Source organism: Columba livia, chromosome 2 (assembly GCF_036013475.1).
Source record: "Columba livia isolate bColLiv1 breed racing homer chromosome 2, bColLiv1.pat.W.v2, whole genome shotgun sequence".
In the NCBI taxonomy this organism is placed as follows: Eukaryota; Metazoa; Chordata; class Aves; order Columbiformes; family Columbidae; genus Columba; species Columba livia.
This window is the reverse complement of record NC_088603.1, coordinates 27,925,041-27,945,542: the sequence shown is the minus strand read 5'-3', so window position 1 is coordinate 27,945,542 and position 20,502 is coordinate 27,925,041. Positions and strand designations below refer to the sequence as shown.

Below are 20,502 nucleotides of genomic sequence, written 5' to 3'. Positions count from 1 at the left end.
AATCCCCCCACCGGAGCAGGAACACCCAGATGAGGTTACACAGGAAGGCATCCAGGCAGGTCTTGAAAGTCTCTTTCTCTGGAGACATTCAAAACCTGCCTGGACGCCTTACACAACCCCCCTGGGCAGCCTGTTCCAGTGTTCTGTCACCCTCACTGTAAAGAAGTTTCTTCTCATATTTAAGCTGAACCTCCTCTGTTCCAGTTTGTATCCATTGCCACTTATCCTACCATTGGTTGTCACTGAGAAGAGCCTGGCTCCATCCTCATGACACTCACCCTTTACATATTTATAAACATTCATGAGGTCACCCCTCAGTCTCCTCTTCTCCAAACTAAAGAGACCCAGCTCCTTCAGCCTTTCCTCATAAGGGAGGTGCTCCACTCCCTTAATCATCTTTGTTGCCCTACGCTGGACCCTCTCCAGCAGTTCCCTGTGCTTCTGGAACTGAGGGGCCCAGAACTGGACACAATATTCCAGATGTGGTCTCACCAGGGCAGAGTAGAGGGGAAGGAGAACCTCTCTAGTCCTAGCCCTCCTTTTCTCCAAGCTAGACAAGCCCAAAGCCCTCTGCCACTCCTCATAGGACATTTTTTCCAGCCCTTTCACCGTTAGGCGCGGGGAAATAAAAGATGATTTAGGAAAAAATTATTCGAGTACAAAACACACATCGGATAGGTCTGGAAGGGGCCGGACGGGCCGCGGAGGGGAGGCCGGCTCGGGGCTCAGCCCCGGTTTCCGAGCCGGCCTCCCCTCCGCGGCGACACCCGCCGCGCTGTCACCCACCGGCCCGCCCGGCTCCGCCGCCACCGCCGCTCGCTAACCGCCACCTCCGCTTCCGGGTCGCGTCAGGCGAACAGGAAGTCCCGCCCCGCCGCTCCTCCCCTCCGCACCCCCACCTCCGCCCCAACCGCCCCCGTTGCCGTGGTAACGGCGCCCCTCCCCTCCGCCAAAGGGCGGGAAACCGCGCCGCCATGGGGGACATCTTTGAGGTGCCGCGGCGCCGCATCGCTACAGCCCACCTGGCGCAGAACATCGGGCGGCCCGTCTGCTTCGTGGGCCGCGTCGAGAAGGTCCGCGGTCTGTTGGGGGGGGTCTGGGGGCGGAGCGCGGCGCTGTTGCCCTGCGAAGGGCCTGTGGGGGAGGGGGGGAGGGTGGCGCCTTCTCACGGCCGGGCCTGAGGGAGTGCGGCGGCTCCAGCCGGGCCAGGAGCGGCCGGATCGCGGGGGGAAGCGCCGCTGCGCGGTTGTGGCTGAGGCGGCTGAAGCCATAAGGCTCAGAGCGGCCTAATGTCTGTTGTAGGTTCATCCGACGGGGAAGCTTTTCGTGCTTTCGGATGGGGAAGGAAAACATGCGACTGTGGAGCTGAACGAGCCGGTGAGTTAAGGAGCACTTTGGAGATATGTTGCCCCTTGCGAAAGGCTGAGGGAGCTGGGTCTCTTTAGCTTGGAGGAGACTGGGGGGTGACCTCATTAATGTATATAAATATGTAAAGGGTGAGTGTCACGAGGATGAAGCCAGGCTCTTCTCAGTGACAACCGGTGATAGGACAAGGGGCAGTGGGTACAAACTGGAACAGAGGAGTTTCCACTTAAATTTGAGTAGAAACAACTTCTCAGTGAGGGTGACAGAACGCTGGAACAGGCTGCCCGGGGGGGTTGTGGAGTCTCTTACTCTGGAGACATTCAAATCCCACCTGGACACATTCCTGTGTAACCTCATCTGGGTGTTCCTGCTCCAGCAGGGGGATTGGACTAAATGATCTTTCAAGGTCCCTTCCAATCCCTAACATTTAGTGGTTCTGTGTACCAGAGGTTTTGTCCCTTCTGAAGCCTGTGTGTGCCTTGCATCTATTGAGTTTTCAGTCTGGAAAAAAAATAATCCCTGGTTTCTCCCTTTTCCACAATTGCCTCTGCTTCTTGCATCTTCCAGCTAATTTGCAGTCTCTGTATTCATGAACTGCCTTGGTCTTTCTCAATTTTCAGCTGGTATCGAGAATGCATTCCTTGTCAGACACATGCCTGTCTGCTACTGTGTCTTCCTCTATTGGTTGTTTAAAGTGTAATATATTCCTCCGTATATCTTTATTTTAATTTGACTTTTTCCTCTCTTATTGCTTTTATCTTGGTATGACTAACAGAATATTTTGTAAAAATAATGCAACAAAAACAAGAATAGGGTATTCTCAAGAGTTTTTTGAGTTGACATTTCTGTATCCTCGTAGAACACTTGTCATAGAATTGCTGTAAACTTCATAGTTAGCTTGAAGCATTCTTTCTTAAAAAAAAATAAAAATCAATAATTTAATATAACAGGTATAAGATACACTTATAGTTACTGCACAGAAAGTATTGTTTCCTTTGTTATCATGTACCACCAAAGGAATAATAACATTCTGGCGTTCTCTTCTGTCTATATTTTTCCTCTAGCTAACATTGTAATTAAAGGATTATTTTCTTTGTGATGGCTAATGCTCTACCTTAACTGAGCATCTGTGTAGTCTTTATGTCTTTCTCTCTGAATAAGTTGTTAAATGCTGAGAAGTCTCTCGATTTCCATATGAAATAATTGCACATGGTACTTCCTAACTTTCAAGACATGAGTCTCTCCTTAATGAAAAATGCAGTTTGATTTGGCAAAGAGTTTTGTTTTACGAATGTTAAGCTTGCTGACTTCACCTTCAAACTGCAAAAAAATGTCTGTCATAGAAGTTCTGCCTTCTAACTCTTTCTTCAGTTCATGAAACGGTTTCTTGCCTTGGGTTGCTAAAACTTCAGGTGTAAGCATCTGACTGATGATTCCACAACATTCCCCGACAGACTAATTGGTCGAATTTTGTAAATGCATAGCTGCAGCGTTGGGCACTTCACAGTCTGTTCCACTGCTGTAGGAGAAACTGGTGTGTGCAGAAAAATCATCCAAGGTTCATCTCTCTGTTTTGCATCATGTCAATAGAGGAACTTATAGATTTGCTAATCAAAATGCTTTCAAACTTTTTTTCCCCTTTAATAAATTTCTGTGTGTGTGTGCGCGCGCGTGTAGTTCCTTTCAACAAAGAAACCCTAAATTATTGGGGAGAGGGAATCTATTGCTCTGTTCCCGAAGACTTCTTAGAAAGTTAAGAGTTCAGTATTGGAAGACCATTACTGAAACATTACTACACTCTTAAAATTAGTATCTTAAAAAAGAAGACACATTTGAGCTATATAATTTTGGAGTAAAATAAAATTTGTAGCTTTTTTTTTCCGTGTTCAACTGAAGGCTTGTTATTCTCAGTGTCTTTGCATTCTGAACACTTACTGGCAGATTATTTAAGAAATAATTTCCAGTTATACCTTCTGAATCTGGAATACTGGGACTGTTCTCTGGCGTGCATGATACCTCCACAGCTCTTACAGAGCTCTACAATTTACTCATGTTTGAATGCAGTGCATTGAAATCTGGGTTCCTCTGCTCTCTATGCCTTAGATGAATTTCTGTTCAGTGATTCAGTGACAGAGTTTTATATACTTGTAAACTAATATCTTCCCTGTAATGCCTCTTTATATATTTTTTGTATCAGTACTGAACTGGCTGTTACAAAAGCTGTAACTCTGGAGCAGAATGTGTCATGAACAAACCATCAGTTGTAGAGAGTTCCTAGCTTAAGTGCTGTGCAGTAGAGACAGCAGCTAATTCAGTGATACTAATTTCATATTTGGTATGTTTTCTAGTTAGATGAAGAGATCTCAGGAGTTATTGAAGTAGTGGGGAGAGTAACAAATCAGGCGACCATCATGTGTATGTCATATGTCCAGTTCAGAGAAGACAAAAGTCCATTTGGTAAGTAAGAGTATACATTATTACACATTCATTTTGAGTTCTTAACTGTTCGTCAGTAAGTAAGAAGGGAGAGCCTGATTGTCTTTTCTTATGGACAAGTTCTTTCTTCAAGCTGCCAGATAGGAAGTAGAATGTAGAAAAGGAGAGTGATATGGGAGAAATTGTGTACAAACTGTGGGGACTGACTCAAAGCTGGAGCCAATCTAGATCGTTGCTATGGTCTGATCATTCTTCTACTCCTGACCGCATGATTCTTGCCTTGCACTGGACCTGGTGCAATTGTGCAGCTAGCAGGCCTGAAAATAACCCTGCAGAAAGCAAGCAATGAGAGCTTGGCTGCCCTGGGAAAACTGGGGAGGATGAGGGATACCTGGATATGCTCAGCTCTACTGCTTTAAAATAAGCAGTGCTTTAATGGTGTCATTTGTGGGGCATTTAGCTTACACATCATAACAATTTTCTTTGCCATCTTTCAGATCTGGAACTCTACAATGAAGCACTAAAAATTATTCATGAGTTCCCTGAATACTTCCCATTCGGTACTGGGGAGAACAACTGATTTTTCTTAGCATATATTTAGAGCTTCAGAGGGGACAACAGTACCGTAACTTTTGTACCTGACAGTGTGATTAACAGTTGCATTTATTTCCAACAAATGAAAATATGCTGTTACATATGCCATGTATTGCCAGTGAAGAATGTTTTAATTTGAAAATGTATTTATTCAGCAAGAAGGAGAACACTTCTGTGGGTATCTCACTCTCTGTATGTTTTTAACGCTTCGCATCCCTGAGGAGTGTTCTCTTGCAGGACTGGACTTGCTAGAAGCTGAAGTTTTCTAGACATCTTATTGTTGGTAGAGGTTCTAGGATACTTTACAGAAAACTTGTATTGATGACATTTGGTGGGATTATGCTGTAAAGATTATTTTTTTTTTGCTTTGATACAAATTTATTGAACATGGGGAGTGTTTTCCATCTTCAAAATGGCCTCTTATCCAATAAAAAAGATCTGACTACATTTAACTATTTGTGTCAATGTTTTATCTTGGAGTGTGATTTTTGGTGATACATGGTGAAACCTGTTCTATTTTACCTGACACGGGTAATTTTAACACAAGGTAGATGCCTTTTGGCACTGATGTTAAAAACTTGGAAGATGTCTACTTAGGCTTGGGGATTTCAAGTGCTGTCGTGTTCCCATCACAACCTTAATTCTTGGTAGGAGTCTCAGCAGAAGTACCAGATTCAGCCAGCTTGTCGTGATGACTTTAATCATACAAACTCCCACAGTTCCCACTTTTGTTACTATCCAGGCTACTTGCAACATGTAGCAAAAGTAGATCTCCAAAGGTAACACAGTCAAAGTAAAATCTAACTTTGAAAATGTTTTCTGTGAATTAATAAATATTTCAAAGTATTTCAAGTAAACTTTAGCCATTTTCATTAACCTTTCATACAAACAGGTTTCAGGTTTAATATGTAGATTAAGTGCCTCATTAAGATTGCTAGCTTGTGCTTATTTATAGACATCTCTGTTTTCAGTCAAGGAGTTTATGTTGTAAAGTCTTCTTATTTATCAAAGCTACTACAAACTGGGTGGGTGATAAAGTTAACAGATGACCTATTTTTTCCCCCTCTCTACTTAGAAGACAGACAGTGACAAAGTTACTGCCACTGGGAAGGAGGAGGGTCTCTGAAGTACAAGCCAGTCTCCTACAGCAAACAACATGAGATTTATGTGGTGCAATACAGTGCTCCATGCTGTAGTGCTATCACTGCTATATTTTAGTGCTCAGTAGAATATAATGTCATTCTTAATAATTGCATGCAATAGTGAGCATTTAAAAGTCTTTTGTACTATTCTACTTTAGGAAATTGATATTTTGTGAATGTATACTGCCAAATGTATACAGTTAGTCATTGAGACCATCCAGGCCTGATTTAACAGGCCACCACTAGATGGCTATAGCACTTCACCCCCATACAGACACCATCCTTGGGCAGGTGCTCTTCTGTGTATATGTTTCAGGACATCTGAGTGGGAAATAGCGGTTTCCACTTGTCAGCAAAGACTCTTCTTGTTTGTGCAGTCCTGCAGAGATGATACATAAGGTTTCCACTATGCGCTTTTCATTCATCTGCTTCTCTATAGTCTCTCAGTGTTTGTGAATAAATGGCCTACCCTGGCTATACTAACAAGACAGCAATGCAAGGAACTGTAAAATATTCTTGATATTAAAATAATGCTCATGTCATATGCCAAGAGGCAGCTGCCTGCCTTGTTGCAGGGGCAGCTACATGGTCCAGTCTTCATGGAATACTGTTCTCAAGTTGGAGAGCTATGGTTTGTGAAACAGTTCTTGAATTATCAGTATGTTTTAGCTGTCCGGCAGGGTAAACTGTAAAAAAATTCTGAAACAGAGGTGAAGGGGAGCCTGGTCACCACCACCAGACCTGCTCTGCTGTCCTTGCAGGGGCATGCACAACTCACGTTGTGCACATTTGCAAGCAGCCTATGCATACAAAGAGAAAGTGTGTGTGCTTAATCAGGGAAGGGAGGCAAGGCTGAAGCACGTAGTGAAATGAAAATAATGGGGTGTAATCAGTAGGAACCACAGGGTGAAAACATTTAGCATGCAAGGCTACCTTCATCTAGTTAACTCTTATCAGGATTGAGCAGATACGAGGAAACAGTAAAAGTAGCTGCAGCCAATAAAATGGCTGTAGCTATACTTTTTGTTAGAAGACAACAAATCACCCCCAAAATCACAGCTTTATTAGTTTAAAAGCAAAGCAAGCTACAAAAAAAAACCCCTCATCATTAAAAAACATACACCTCTTACTTTGTAGATTTTGCAAATAGTGTAATTACTGGCCTGAAAGCCTGATTAACAATTACAACCACCAAAACTGGTATTATACTGTGCCAGAAAATGTACATATTCATAATCCAAAACATTTCAAAGACATGCCAAGTATCAAAGTAAGCATCTAATTTAATGAAATTACAGAATTTGACACAAACAGATGATATAGACAAGTTGAAAATGTTATAAATGGGTTTTCTTTACATATGAAAACAAAACATTGTAAGTTAGTAGTTGCATTCACCTGGACATGGAATTTATCAGGAAAATTTTCTAGATGTTGTTACTACAGAGGAATAAAAACATTTCCTTGACACTTACAAAACCTCATTTCCATAAAGCCAAACTTTTATTGCCTGTTATTTATATAAATAGGGAATCATACATTAAACCCCAGTTTACATTTATAAATGGAGAACATTCTGAATAGCTCTTCAACAGCAACAGAAGGTGTGCAAAAAATACTGGAAAGATAAATAAATATTCTGACAAGAAAAAAAAAAAAAGTAACTGCTCTCCCATGCCTACAAATATCAAGTACCTCTTAGATTTTTAACTTTAAAAAGATCTTTGTCTCTTAGGTAGGAATTTTAGATCAGAATAAATGTAGCAGATGTATTACAACATTAATACTAAACCAAAAAATATAACCCAAAGTCCTGAATGTAATTATGTACATCTACAGAAAACGTTTCCACATTCTATCTTGTTGCAACTACACTTGAGGACTTAGAACTAGTGGTATTTTACAATATATTCTCTTTTAAAATAGCAATTTTCACAGTCCTGGCAATATGGTACCAGATTATTGCTAGCATTCCATTTAGTATTTCATAGCACGCAAGTGTTAAGTAACTCATATACTGTTTCTAGTAGTAAATAAACACACACCAAGTAAACTGATGTTATTATCACATACCTTAAAACAGGTGGGGTTTTTTTTCCCCTAATTTGTGTGAATTTTGTTGCCTACAAAGTGAAGGACAACAATACCAATTAGCTCCTAGCACAGTATTAGCATTGACTCCCAAGTTAAAAAATCATCCTGATTCCACCTGGTAACATAGCTAGAACTACTTCTGGTCAATGACCTAAAATTGTGCAGCCTTTTGGGAGCTGACTAGTAGCCACTAGTGACCAGAAGCACGATTTATATAGGTTGATTTCCCACCTCTCAACATATTTCTGCAGTACAGGGAAATGCTGATTATCCAAAAGGCTTCAAATGTTTTGTAGTCAAAACTCAGCATGTAGTTTAAAACTTAAATATTTACAAGTCTCCAGTCCTTGAGATTTCAGATCTTCACAGTACTATGTAAAAAATTAATCAAATGAAACCTATAGTTTCCCTGCACTTTGCACTGAAACAAATACATGACTTTTCAGGGTACTCCCCTAGGATATAGACATTGCTAGGAGACAAAACCCCCAAATTCTTTAGCATTAAAATTCACATCATTTAGGTATGTGGGCAAATTAAAAACCTTGAATTGCAATGATATTGCTTTACTATTAGCAAAACTTGAGAAAAGAAATTTATTTTTCTTTAAAATAAAAATCTTTAGAATACATTTAACAGTGGCGCTTTGAATTCTCTGAGAAGGAAATGATTATTTGCATACAAAGAAGTGTGATCAAGCAACGAAAAGAGGAACCCACAGCAACACTTCCCGATCTTCTGAAAAACACTTTCTAGGTGTTTACTCTGAAGGCCCACTTTCACAGCATATAAACACTGCTTTGTTTGGAAAACAAATAAAAGGGCTGATCAGCACTACCCTGGAGAAATTATTAAAAGTTATTTGGATTTTTTAGGAAATCTCAAACTTTTAGGAAATCCAAAGACTCCACAATTCAAGGAGTGCTTTTGAACTGAACAGCTTCAACCATCTGAACAAGGACCACATTCCATACCCAGAGGCTCATTTCAGGAATACCCGTTTCTACCAAGCACAGTCATACACACATCATTTTGCTAATTGTATCACAATTTATTTTTTCACAGTCAGTAAGTCACAAATGACCTTTATCTAAAATACATGCTTGGACTATGATGGACATCCATGAGAGAGCCTCACATTTTCAAACGATATTTATGCTTGGACAGTCTCTGCTGGAATGAGATTCCCTGTTGTATCCAGCTGCATACACTTACACGAGCAGGCAGAAACCGGACACTCAGTATGGTCCCTAGATAACAATAGGGGAAAAAAAAGAAAAATCAGGTAAAATCAAACAAGAATTTTGTAACCTATACATTTAAGTAAATGCAGAGACATAGTATCTCAAAAAAGTTCAGCATCATAGTGGCTTTGCATATGCCCTGACACTGACAAAGCATAACGACAGATACAGCAAAGCAGGCATGCCCTACTCAGTGCAGCAGACACATGTCAAATAAGAAAGATTTCAACATCAACTTACCTGAACCAGCTAAGCATATGCCCAGCATGACCACCATGCCTGCAGTTGTGACACCAAGTAAACCAGTTGTTGAACTGGGCTAACTTCTTGTCTTTGCTAAGATCCACTTTTTCATCTGACTTGGATCCTCCTGTGCAGAGGCAAACCCACCCCCACAAATATGCTTGTAAATAATTATGCTTCATTTATATTTCAGTCCCAGTAATACTACTAGAACAAATTTGACATTAGGATCATGTGAAAAAGTGGCCTGATTTTCAAAGAGAAGTCAGTAAAATTATTAAACAAAGAAGAACTGGTGGAAAGCCAAAACAAGAATTATATTGCTGAGCTGTTTTTTCACACCTGACGGACACAGACAGAATCTCCTTCAACCGTGATTTACATTTCAGCAATTGATTTATGTTCCAGTGAATTATGGGCCTATTTTACTGCATATGAAATGTTCTGTTTTAAAAATAAAAATAAATATATAAAAAAATATATGTATCAGTGAAAGAATGAGACATATGAATAGATGACAACTGCACAGCTGTGCATGGCTCTTTAATAAGACTGACTTAAAAATATGGACAAAATTAGTTTCACATAGCCCTTGTATAACACTGAGCTCAAGATGTTTAGAACCAAGAGGTTCCAATCATATTATCTCTTAGCTGTGACAGCATGACCCATACACTTTTATGACAGAAAGTTTACCACATTACATTTATTCTCTCTTCCTCTTCTAGCTAAAAATAAATTCATTTACATTCTAAGATTTCTCTAGTGTCTAGAATTCATCTCAACAATCTCATTTCCCATTTCTTACCGTTTTAAGGCTCACAATACTGACCACCACAATGCTTGAATCTTTTCATCTGTTTAACCATGGAATTTCACTGACAATTCACTGGGAAAATGGTCAGAACCAAGCAATTGTGCATATGGTCTGACACCAAGGAACTTAAACATAGGTTTCATCATAAAATCAGATGTAATGTAAACAAGTGTTCTAGTCTCCCTCCTTCACAATGATGAGAATGGATATTTACAATATGAATACAAATAGAAAAAGATGCAAGAGAAGGTCTTCCAACAGGAACTGCTAATTAGGCCACTAATTAGTACTCTAGCTGAATAACTAAAATCCACTATGTTGCACCTGGACAGCTGGAAACTGGTGTTCCCATATTTATCAAGCAAAGCGCACAGCGAGGAAGGGGTTTACGGCAACCAGGACAGCTTGTAACCTTCGACTTAGTTGGTGAACCGCTAACTCCATATTGGCTAAAACCTCTTCCCTGATGAGGAATAGCTGAACAGCTGTAGGAGATAGATTTTCCACAGAAATTGCAACTCACAAACACCTAAAGAGAACAAACAAAATGATTATTTTTTTGGCTTTTTTTAACCTAACAAAGACTTATTTACTGGATATTCTAGACAGTGCCCTGGAAAGCCAAGGCTACTTGTGACTGAGTTCCTAACAACTTTGGCTTATATATTTGGCATGCAGTGCTGAGAAGTAGGCCTTAATGATGCTCACTTGCCTCAAAAGCACATAAAAATATTCACAATTGCTAAGACTGGGAAAGGTATTATTTAAGATAATACAAAGTTATAATTGCAGTAATGAAAGAAATGAAATTTACTTAATTAAATCTGGTCTTTTCCTCCTTATAGTCAGACGATGCACTCTAGAGTCCCCAACATGAGGATTTTCCTGTGCCACAAGTTGTGACTTGATACCAATGAGCACATATTTTAAACTCTTCAGGGGTTGTTTATGTTGATCGCATAAAGAAGGAGCAGTAAACTCAACTTCCTCCTGCTTGGAGGAGTACAGATGCAGCTCTCCTAAAACAGCCACGACAGATACACAAATTCCAAAACAGCAAACCTTAGACAGCAGTGGGCCCTGAAATGCACATACTTAGCAGATGTGAGAGAGCGGAACGTGCTGTGGTAACACCATGGTGGCTAAAAATGCCACCAGATGTTAGGCACTTGTATAGGGCGTCAGTTGTTGGTTTAGCTTATGTTCAGAACTGATAATGAAAGTTGCTGCTGTTCACTTTTAGTTTAGGATCAAGGGCTTCAAAATAGCCTTGAGGTTTGCTTCAATTAAAACAGAGCCAATTTGAACCGGTTCTTCATTCAATTCCCTGGTTTCAGCATCATCCTTACCATGATGCAGAATTCAGCTGGTTGATACATCTCTGATTTTGTTTTTCAGTGTGCAAGAAAAAAAAACAGTTGCCCAAGGAAAAAAACAAACAAACAAACAAACAGTTGTCCCAGAAAAAGTATTGAAAAGTTACAGTTTCTGAAAGACAACCTGTTGTTTGAAAGAAGTAGGTTTAAGAAAAAAAATAAAACACACTTTAATAAAAATGATAGGGAACTGACTTCCTAGATTAGATATGAAGAAATGTAGTTTTGTTTACCATATTTCTGTACTCTCTATCAAAACAGTTTTTACGTCCTTCCTCAAAAATTATTTTGAAAAAAGCATGGCTACTGTTCTAGGGCAGCCTTAGCTTAAGTCTTTCTTTTACACTTGAATCTTCACAAAAGCCAAAGTGCAACCAGCAACTTTTTTTTATAGAAGTGCATGCCACTTTCCTTTCTGGATTGGTCCCAGTTCATACAAGAATTACACTTACCTGGGCTAAAGGTTTTGAACTGGGGTCCAGCTTACTCCTATGGATGTCAAATTCTGCACGTTTATGCCAAAACCTCCAAGCATCTAAAAGGTTCCTGTAGTTCTCAATCCAGTACTGAACCCTCTCATCCTTAAGTACATCTGATGGAGAACCCTAAAGCAAGCAGGAAAAAATGTCAGACAGAGGCTGAAGATACACAACACGTATTATTCACTTTCTCAAAAGACTTTACAAAGAGTACTACAAGATATGAGAAATGATACAGTCTAACTTGTCTAGAAAAAAAAAAAAAAATCCGTTCAACTGTAATGTGTTTGCTAAAAGTTTTTTCAGTCTGCCTCTCTGGTTGAAAATACCCGTGCTGCCGTGTCCACTAAAACCTGGTGTCTGTCAGACGAAGGATAATAAAATTCTGTCACATATCAGAGTCCATGTCATTGTTATGATTACATATGCAGTTAAACACAGTGCTGGCGATAGCTGCAACTGTCTAAGGGCTAAGACAAGGACATCATAAAAAAAACAAAACTGATACCTACAGACAAACAAAAAACCCTCACCTCAGTTCTCTGTCATAATCTCAAAACAAGAAATAATGTTTCGAACCTATCAGGAAAAACATCAGCAACAGACAGGGGAATGGGTATTCCAATTCAGTTAGTGAAAGGGACTTTTTTTTCATTTTGCCTCTTTCCCCTACAATCTCCTAAAGCTATTGCACCCAGAGAGAGTGAAGATTCACATTTGTAGTTAACATTGAATGCTTCAGATGATTCCACAAAACAGGCATGATAAATATTGTCACAAATTATTATGGAAAATACATTTTACCTCACAAGATTCAATATTATACTGCTAAAGAAACAATGTTTAATTGCCTTCTATAGAGATTTATTTTTGAGTAAAACACCAACCTGTAGCATGCAATAGCTTGCTGTCTGGACATCTCCAGTTCTGTCAACGTAACTTTCCATCAAGTCCACTCCATCTTTTGTCAACCCTGTTAACAGTATTCCCTCCAAATTCCCAGCATCTTTCATTTCATTTGTCAGCTTTTCAATAAATCTGTTCAACTATTAAAAAAAAACCCAAACAAACAACACTGAACTTTTGCCATTTGTTCATCCCTTCCTAACTTGTTTACGTTGGCCTGTGTCAAAACTTTCAACAATTGATGGCTTCCTTTAACAGTGTCTTTTGCTAACAGAATACACTGTTTACAGAATGCTATAGAGGGAAATCTATATGACTATATCGACTATATTGCAGGAATTCAAATATCTATCAACAAACTTTAAGCTTCTTAATATGAAGTACAAAGAGGGAGGTTACGTATTCTTTAAATACTTCAGTGAATTAAAAAAAAACATTCTAGCTTTAAAACCAAGCCTTAATTCAAGAGAAGGTAAATATCTGGAAATAAATGCTGAATAAATAGAAACCCAGTAAGATAGCTAATGCAATAACATTTAACAAACCAGCATGTCATCAATATTAAAAAAAAGACAAAATTAAGCTGAAGGTACAAACTGACAACCAGATCATACCGTATCTTATATCGTATTGTGATGAGAGAAAACAAGTCACTCTTCACTAATTTTTTCTAGCGTTCACCCCTCCACCCCAGAGTTTCTTCCACCAAAAAAGCTTAACAGTTTGCTTAAACGTTCAACCACAGACTTACCTGAGTATCATTAAGGAACTTGCAAGCAAACGCCACTCTGTCTCGTACAGCTACGTTGTTTTCATACTTTGGAGAGAAAAACGGAAATACTAGCATCACACACAAGCTTCCGCTTTTTCAATACATTGCTTGTGAAAGTCAGAACATTTGTGCTATTGTATAACTAATACTACAAATTCAAAAACAGAAAAATAAAATAACCAGTCTAACCACCTGATTCTTTCCTAAAATTATGATTAAAAGTGTAAAAACAAACAAACACCAAAAAAACCCCAAACACTTAAGAATAGAATCCTTGACTAGACTCGTTCTGGTACTTAGCTTTTTCACATAAATTTCAACAGGTTTCTTTACAGTAAAAATTAAAATACTTGTCTGTCAGTTTCCAATTCATCAACAAAAAACAACTATAAAATTATTACATAATATCCAGAGAACATGAGCATTCTCTCATGCCAGTGTAAAAATAAGACTTTGGTTTCTGTCCTCTGAGATTCTTCCCTTATTTAAAACCCTAAAAGCGTTGTATTACAACAATTTTGGCTTTAACAGGTTGAGGAAAATGACCCTGATGTATTGCAGGAGTCCTCCCTTTATCTGAATAATTCCTACTGAATCAAGTATTTTTGTTGTTCGCTAACCAAGGACCAAGTATATTACCCCTCTAAAGGCTCAAAGTATCTCATAATTAAAGATTTAGCTTGCTCGTCAAATAGCAAGTTTATACCAATTTCAGAAGACATGAAACTACTGTTTATGGTTTCAACACAGTAAAATTATTTTAACAAGTCAACAAGGAACAATACAATTCAATGCAAATATAGCTTGATGAAAGTTCTACAAGCTCCCCTGCACTAACTCTGCTTCGTGCATTTCTATTATTAAGCTCTCTCTCCATTTTTCTTCCTGCTTTAATTATTTTGATAATGCTTTTCTAATGGTTTAAGAATTCCACACTAAAAAAAAATACCTGTGTGTGGACTATACTGGATATTTTGGCTGCCTATGCAGGTTTTTATGTACTTTGTCTGGTAACACAATATTCACTAATATGAAATGTCTATTTAGGAGGAAAAAAAAATACATTCTAATCTGATTAATTAATGGAGTATATAGCACTTCTCCTACATATGTGCGTATATATATATATCTATCTATTACTTAAAGGAATTCTAATATAAGAGAAATTTACTCACCAAAACACCATCATATGAACCAGACTCACTTGTCAGGAAAGCAAACATAGCACACAAGTAGGGATTGTTCAGCTGCAGCCTCAGAGTACTGCACATTTCTCTCCAAAGTGAGTTCTTCTCATCTGTGTAGCCTGACAGAGCCATTGCTACTACATTTAGGTTCAGATCACCTGTGTTATTAAAAACAATCAATGAAACAATATTCAATTTAAGGACTTAAAAAAATCCAATTAAAACTGCAACTTAAAGTATCAGTTTGAAGCAGAACGTTTTGTCAGAATGCAGGACAAAATGCAGTATAACTAATGCTAGCTAAAATAAACGTGCATACACTAGTGTTTCTTAGTTTCTACTTTATAGTTAGCAGCTCTGAAGTTGCAAGCCCACATGCATGACAGCCTCAGTTATACTTTAAGCAACATCATACTGGTTCTGGTATTTTGAAATAGGTTTGAACTGCTAAATATATTCCTATTGCTATAATAAAATATTGTTTTACCATAATTCACATCCACAAGAAGTTAAAAGATAGGATTGCATATATAGCCATCACATTAACAGACCTAGTTGGAGGATGACAATTGCATATAGCAGCTTCAAGTCAACAAGTTTCCTAAACGCAATCTATTTAATCTAAATATTAATCTTGTCGGAAAGTTCCATTTTATTTTTTAATTCAAAGATAGCTTGTCTCCGCTCTGAACCTTCTCTATGGAAAGCACACACACACTTCCCCCCACCAAGAACAGCTTCCTTCATGCCTTACCAAACCACTTCAGTGACAAGATAGTCTTCTGTATTTAAAAGGAGAACAAAGACGCAAATCGGAGTTGTAGGAGGAATACTGCTAAGAAAACAGCAAAAATACCTCCATCTCCTGGCTCCAGTGTCTTAACTTTTCCCTCATACACTGTAACTCTTACCAAATATTACTCCAAAACAACTGTTTTTCTGCAGACCCTACATACTACATTTCAGTTATTCTGCAGCCATTGCACTGGCAGAAAGCTGCACACAGCCAGAAAGAAGCAGATGTATGTGACATGCAGCCAACATGCAATTCCATTAAAATAAAAGAAGCCACTAGTTCTGAGTGTAATACATTCTGGGGTCTGTATCAATAGGAAATTCTGAAACATAACATCGATTTTAACTAGACAGTAAGGCATATGATAGTCTGCAGAGTGAAAGATTAGGATTTGTCAGATTCTCAGGCTTCAATACAACCACTTCAAGTAACTATTTTATAAGACAACACAGGCACCTTTTCCATACTATCTTCCATAAAAATCTACTAAGGTGATAAAATGCCAAAACAAAAGATACCAAGTACAATCCACACCTTTTCCTGAGGAAGCTCCTTTATTTAGAACTTGTATTGCTCGCCGTATGTCCAAGTTGAAAAGTGCAACAGCAGCTGCTCGCTCCCAGTCTCCTTCCTGTTCCAGTGAATTTAAAAAAGGTTCCACATCTAAGTCTGTTCCCTTCTTTATCCACCCACAGAGCTGCAAAGCCAAGGATCTCTCATCACTCAGATACTGAATAATATCTGCCTGTCTATCAGATCCACTCCTGCTGTGCCTGAGGTTCTCTGTTGTTCCTAGAAATGGGGAATAAGTCAAATTATGCTTAAATCACAACTTAAACTGCAATTGTGACACAACACTTCAATTTCAATCATAAAGAAGAGGACAAAAGCTGAGTATCGTATTTTAGTACTTTAAATTATCATCACTAAAAACTCCATGGTAAGGATCAGCATACACAAAATTATTTTGATCTGCTAAAAGTCATGCATGTAGACTTGACACATATTCCTCACTAAGTCTTTTTCTTTCCTCTACCTCCTAAGGTTTTGGAGGCTCTTGTCACAGTTGACAGGAGTGATCAGTATATCCAACTTGCAAACATGAAATACACAGTTAAGCACCTGCTCTACCAGTTCTCTTCTTCTTAGCAAGCATCAACGTGCTAGAAGCATTCTCACCACTTAAGACTTATTTTTTTTGTTCCAAGGAGCATAAATATTAATAAGACATAATGAATACGGAAAGAAAGATTCAAATAATAGATTATACTAATAAAAACTTCACTGAGCATGAGAAGCATAATGTGATGCACCAGGGGCAATTACCACTTCAGAACAAGGCAGCTTATTTAAACAGTGATACAAACGTAGTCGGTGCATTAGCAGGGACTACAGTAAAGTCAGCTTTCTAGAACTACACCTCCATGTGGAACTTCGAAAAGAACACTGAAAATTCTGGAAAGTACTGTAAAATAAACTGTAAACTTATATATTTGAAAACACAAATAGAAATACATTTCTATGTTTTTAAATAGACTCTTTTCAACAATTTTTAAAGACAGGCCTATGAGTGCATCATTCTGTACCAATACTACAATAAACCTTATCAAAGTTGGCACATTCTTACCCAAAGATGACTTCACAATTGATTTAATGCCAGCATAAACTAAGGGACCTTTGTTTCCTGTAAGTTTTTGATCCATATCTTCAGTATACTGCTTCATAAGTATTTTCATGTATAGGAAGCTTAATTTTTCCCAAGTGTTTGAAAAACTTCTTTTTAATTAAAAGTCACATCCTATTAATATATGCAAAGTATTTACAGGATGTTGTGTTATACTTAAAAGATTTTCATGCACTTCATGTAACTCGTTTACATATAAAGGCATATTACTTCTTTAAGACATAAACTACATTAAAATAAAGGATATAATGCAGAGTGTACCAAAGCGATTTCAGCTGAGGATCTTCATTTCCAGCTAGGAGGTGATTTCTCCAAACTTGTTCAGTATCAAGACCGTACCTTGACAGAGCTCTGAGCCGCATTTTGGTTGCTATGTCTTTTTCCAAGGAACTGGCCTTTCCTTCTTCTGTACACTCATATAAATGTCGTCCACAAGCCCACATTAATGATGTCACAGGACTCCATGCAAGAGAAATTCTTTCAAAAACTGTGAAGTCAGACATAGTCCTGTTGGGAGTCACTACTACCATTCGATTTTGGCTTGTGGGATGCCAGGCAAATGAAGCAATATAGTTTTCACATGGTTGAACACTTCTTTCAATTATTGTTGGCTCAGTTTCATCCCCAATAGGAGTGGGAGTATGCTGCATGTCATACAGTCTGATGATATTACTATCCCTTGTTAAAGTAGCTAACAGTCCTGTTCTTGTTGGGCACCACGCAACTTTTGTTAAGGGTTTTGGTTGCTCTGTCAAGGTCAAAACAGGCTTCTCAAACTTTCTTAAATCCCATATGGCAACCTGACCTTCATAGAAGGAAGCTACACGATCGTGGAAATAGGGATCAACAGTCACTCCTTGGACAGCCTTGGTATTGACAAATATTTTTTGGCTTGTGTTCCTCAGATCAAAGATAGCCAGATTTCTATGCATTCCAGCTAAAAGCAGCTTCTGGTCCCGTGGAAGCCAACAGAGAGAGAGACAAGCATCATTCTGCCCCAATTCATACAGTGGCTTTGTTACTACCAGTCCCGCTTCTGGATCTCCTGCTGACAGTCTTACTTTCTCTGTAGCAACTGCAGTCTCTGGGGCGTATTTGCTACTGATATCCCAGATCAACACCGAAAAGTCAGCCCGATGTTTATCTAAGCCAGCAGCAAGCCAATTGCTATCTAGCGGATTCCACGCTAGAGTATTGCACTGCCGCGCATGTTTGGGAACAAACTCTTTGCCTATCAAGTCTTTAGATTTTGAGTTGTGATCTTGACCAAGGCTAGTAAGTACCACTCGGCCATTGGCCTGTCCAACAGCAAGGAGACATTCAGGATCGTACTTTGGATACCAGGCCACACATTTCATATATGGTGTATCTGAATTTATTGACAAGAGCGTAGCTGTAGTTTCTTCTGATAGGCGCAAGGACCCTGCCTTGAGTTCCGAACTTACAGCAGAGTCAATGTGATAAAGGCTCAATTCCGAATCACATACAACAAATCGGTCCACGTGGTGCGGGGCCCACAGAATGTCGGGTTTGGAGCCACTCATGTTTAGGGTAAGATTACAAGCAATTTAAGCTCCTGTAAGAAGATTCAGGTGACATCCATGCATATGGTAACTGTTGAAAAAATAATTTGTAGGAATGTTATCAAACCCCACATTCTTTTGTGATCTGGAATTATCTTCAAACAAACAAGAACATGGTTCTGAACGACTTTGATCCACATACACATTTCAGACCCAAATCTGAACCCTTTCCACAGCAGCATGCTTTGTTTTTGCTGGGATATACCTACTGAGGCAAAACCAACACAACCACCTACAAACTGACAGCATGATTTGCTGTGTTTACAACCCCCCCACCAGTGTTATTTCATTATCATGGAAGAAAGAATCAAACGAAATGTGATGTGGCTTGGTATGTGGGTGTAGTGCTGATAAAGAGACACACCCTAAAACACACAGAAAACTTCTCTAATTCATGTGCATTAATAGACAGAAATTAGAGTCAGTCTGTTCTAAGTCTGTTCTATAACCTAAAAAGTCTTCACAGGATCACAGAATGTTAGAGACTGGAAGGCACCTCGAAAGATCATCCAGTCCAATCCCCCTGCCCGAGCAGGAACACCCAGATGAGGTTACACAGGAATGTGTCCAGGCGGGTTTTGAATGTCTCCAGAGTAGGAGACTCCACAACCTCCCTGGGCAGCCTGTTCCAGTGCTCTGTCACCCTCACTGAGAAGAAGTTTCTTCTCAAATTTAAATGGAACTTTCTGTGTTCCACTTTGTACCCATTACCCCTTGTCCTATCACTGGCTGTCACCGAAAAGAACCTGCCTCCGTCCTCCTGACACTCACCCGTTACATATTTATAAACATTAATGAGGTCACCCTTCAGTGTCCTCTTCTCCAAGCTAAAGAGACCCAGCTCCCTCAGCCTTTCCTCATAAGAGAGACGCTCCACTCCCTTAATCATCTTCGTTGCCCTGCGCTGGACTCTCTCCAGCAGTTCCCTGTGCTTCTAGAACTGAGCGGCCCAGAATTGAAGTCTTGCCCTCTTTGAAGATTTCTACAGAAATACAACTCCCCGCTCCCCATCTTGTTTTCCTGCTCCTAACCCCACCTTCTGCCCCAGCACTGCCTTCTCTTCATTTGTACATGTCCCACCAGCATTCATAACCTTACACTGCTGTTTTAACCATCACTTACATTTTTAGTAGCTGTATGTCCAGAATCATCACACGCAGACACACAGAGACCCCACACCTCCTATGAATTTCTACAACTGGAGAAAGGGCCGCACTAGAGTTGGAAACAGGAGAAGGAAGCGTTATTTACTCTTCCTCCTTTATGTGCCTGCTGGTTACCCCCTCAGCCCGACTCCTACGAGCCCGTAGGCCTCAGCCCGGCCCGCCGCTCCCGCCCCGGGCGGCACGACGCGGGACCTGAGCAACGAGGAGGCCGCTGAGGGGCGAACCACCACCCACCACCCGCACCGGCCGCGGCAACTGCTCACCCGGCTGCGGGGCGCTCCACACGGCCGTCAGCCGGCCCCGCTGTCCGCAGGGAAAGCGAGAGGCGCAGGCAGGTGTCCGGCTGCGGAGGGGAAGGGGAAGGAAAAGCTGTGGCGCTTCCGGCGGGCGGGGAAGGAAAAGCGGTTGCGTTTCTGTCGTGCCGCGGCGGCTGCTGGGAAGTGGTGGCGTCACGGCTGGAGCCGGGGCTTGTGGGGCGGCCGGGGGTTGTGGGGCGGCCGGGGGTTGTGGGGCGTGGTCACGGCGCGGGTGGGGCCGCCCGGCTAACGCTGGGAAGCTGGGTTTTAGCCAAAATTGCAGGAATTGGCGTGGCCGACAGAGCACGCGTCCCGCCGTGAG

General features: G+C 40.1%; 3 protein-coding genes across 4 annotated transcripts in view; 1 reads left to right on the top strand and 2 right to left on the bottom strand.

Moving 5' to 3' along the window:
* Positions 1-883, bottom strand: part of UMAD1 (UBAP1-MVB12-associated (UMA) domain containing 1) — an 81,098-nt gene extending 80,215 nt beyond the window's left edge. The window contains exon 1 of the mRNA XM_065051161.1: positions 787-883. The gene's annotated coding sequence lies outside the window, so the exon portion shown is untranslated. The remainder of the gene's footprint in view (positions 1-786) is intronic.
* Positions 884-4,847, top strand: RPA3 (replication protein A3). Its single transcript, XM_065051162.1, has 4 exons — positions 884-1,073; positions 1,303-1,377; positions 3,714-3,822; positions 4,299-4,847. The coding sequence occupies exons 1-4, from the start codon at positions 975-977 to the stop codon at positions 4,379-4,381; spliced, it is 366 nt and encodes a 121-aa protein (XP_064907234.1). The 5' UTR covers positions 884-974; the 3' UTR covers positions 4,382-4,847.
* A 1,955-nt stretch (positions 4,848-6,802) lies between these two features.
* Positions 6,803-20,365, bottom strand: MIOS (meiosis regulator for oocyte development). 2 transcript variants are annotated; one of them, XM_005514184.3, is made up of 12 exons: positions 20,148-20,365; positions 19,841-19,933; positions 17,383-18,749; positions 17,079-17,177; positions 15,986-16,243; positions 14,644-14,813; positions 13,448-13,513; positions 12,678-12,836; positions 11,764-11,916; positions 10,260-10,464; positions 9,116-9,245; positions 6,803-8,881 (listed from the first exon to the last, which is right to left on the bottom strand). In XM_005514184.3, exons 3-12 carry the CDS (start codon positions 18,677-18,679, stop codon positions 8,785-8,787), a joined length of 2,634 nt encoding a protein of 877 aa, XP_005514241.1. In that variant the 5' UTR covers positions 18,680-18,749; positions 19,841-19,933; positions 20,148-20,365; the 3' UTR covers positions 6,803-8,784. The 2 variants fall into 2 exon arrangements, with proteins under 2 accessions (XP_005514241.1, XP_064907221.1); XM_065051149.1 differs by lacking the exon at positions 19,841-19,933 and having other exon boundaries at positions 20,148-20,315.
* Between the last annotated feature and the right edge of the window lie 137 nt (positions 20,366-20,502).

What these genes read in the sequence shown, in the direction of transcription:
- RPA3 (XM_065051162.1), top strand. Translation starts at nt 975, where the DNA reads ATGGGGGACATCTTTGAGGTGCCGCGGCGCCGCATCGCTACAGCCCAC. An exon ending in TCGTGGGCCGCGTCGAGAAG is followed by an intron (nt 1,074 to 1,302) that starts GTCCGCGGTCTG and finishes TGTCTGTTGTAG; the next exon opens with GTTCATCCGACGGGGAAGCT. An exon ending in AGAAGACAAAAGTCCATTTG is followed by an intron (nt 3,823 to 4,298) that starts GTAAGTAAGAGT and finishes GCCATCTTTCAG; the next exon opens with ATCTGGAACTCTACAATGAA.
- MIOS (XM_005514184.3), bottom strand. Translation starts at nt 18,679, where the DNA reads ATGAGTGGCTCCAAACCCGACATTCTGTGGGCCCCGCACCACGTGGAC. An exon ending in AGGAGCTTCCTCAGGAAAAG is followed by an intron (nt 14,814 to 15,985) that starts GTGTGGATTGTA and finishes TTAATAACACAG; the next exon opens with GTGATCTGAACCTAAATGTA. An exon ending in CAAGCTATTGCATGCTACAG is followed by an intron (nt 11,917 to 12,677) that starts GTTGGTGTTTTA and finishes TGCTTGCTTTAG; the next exon opens with GGTTCTCCATCAGATGTACT.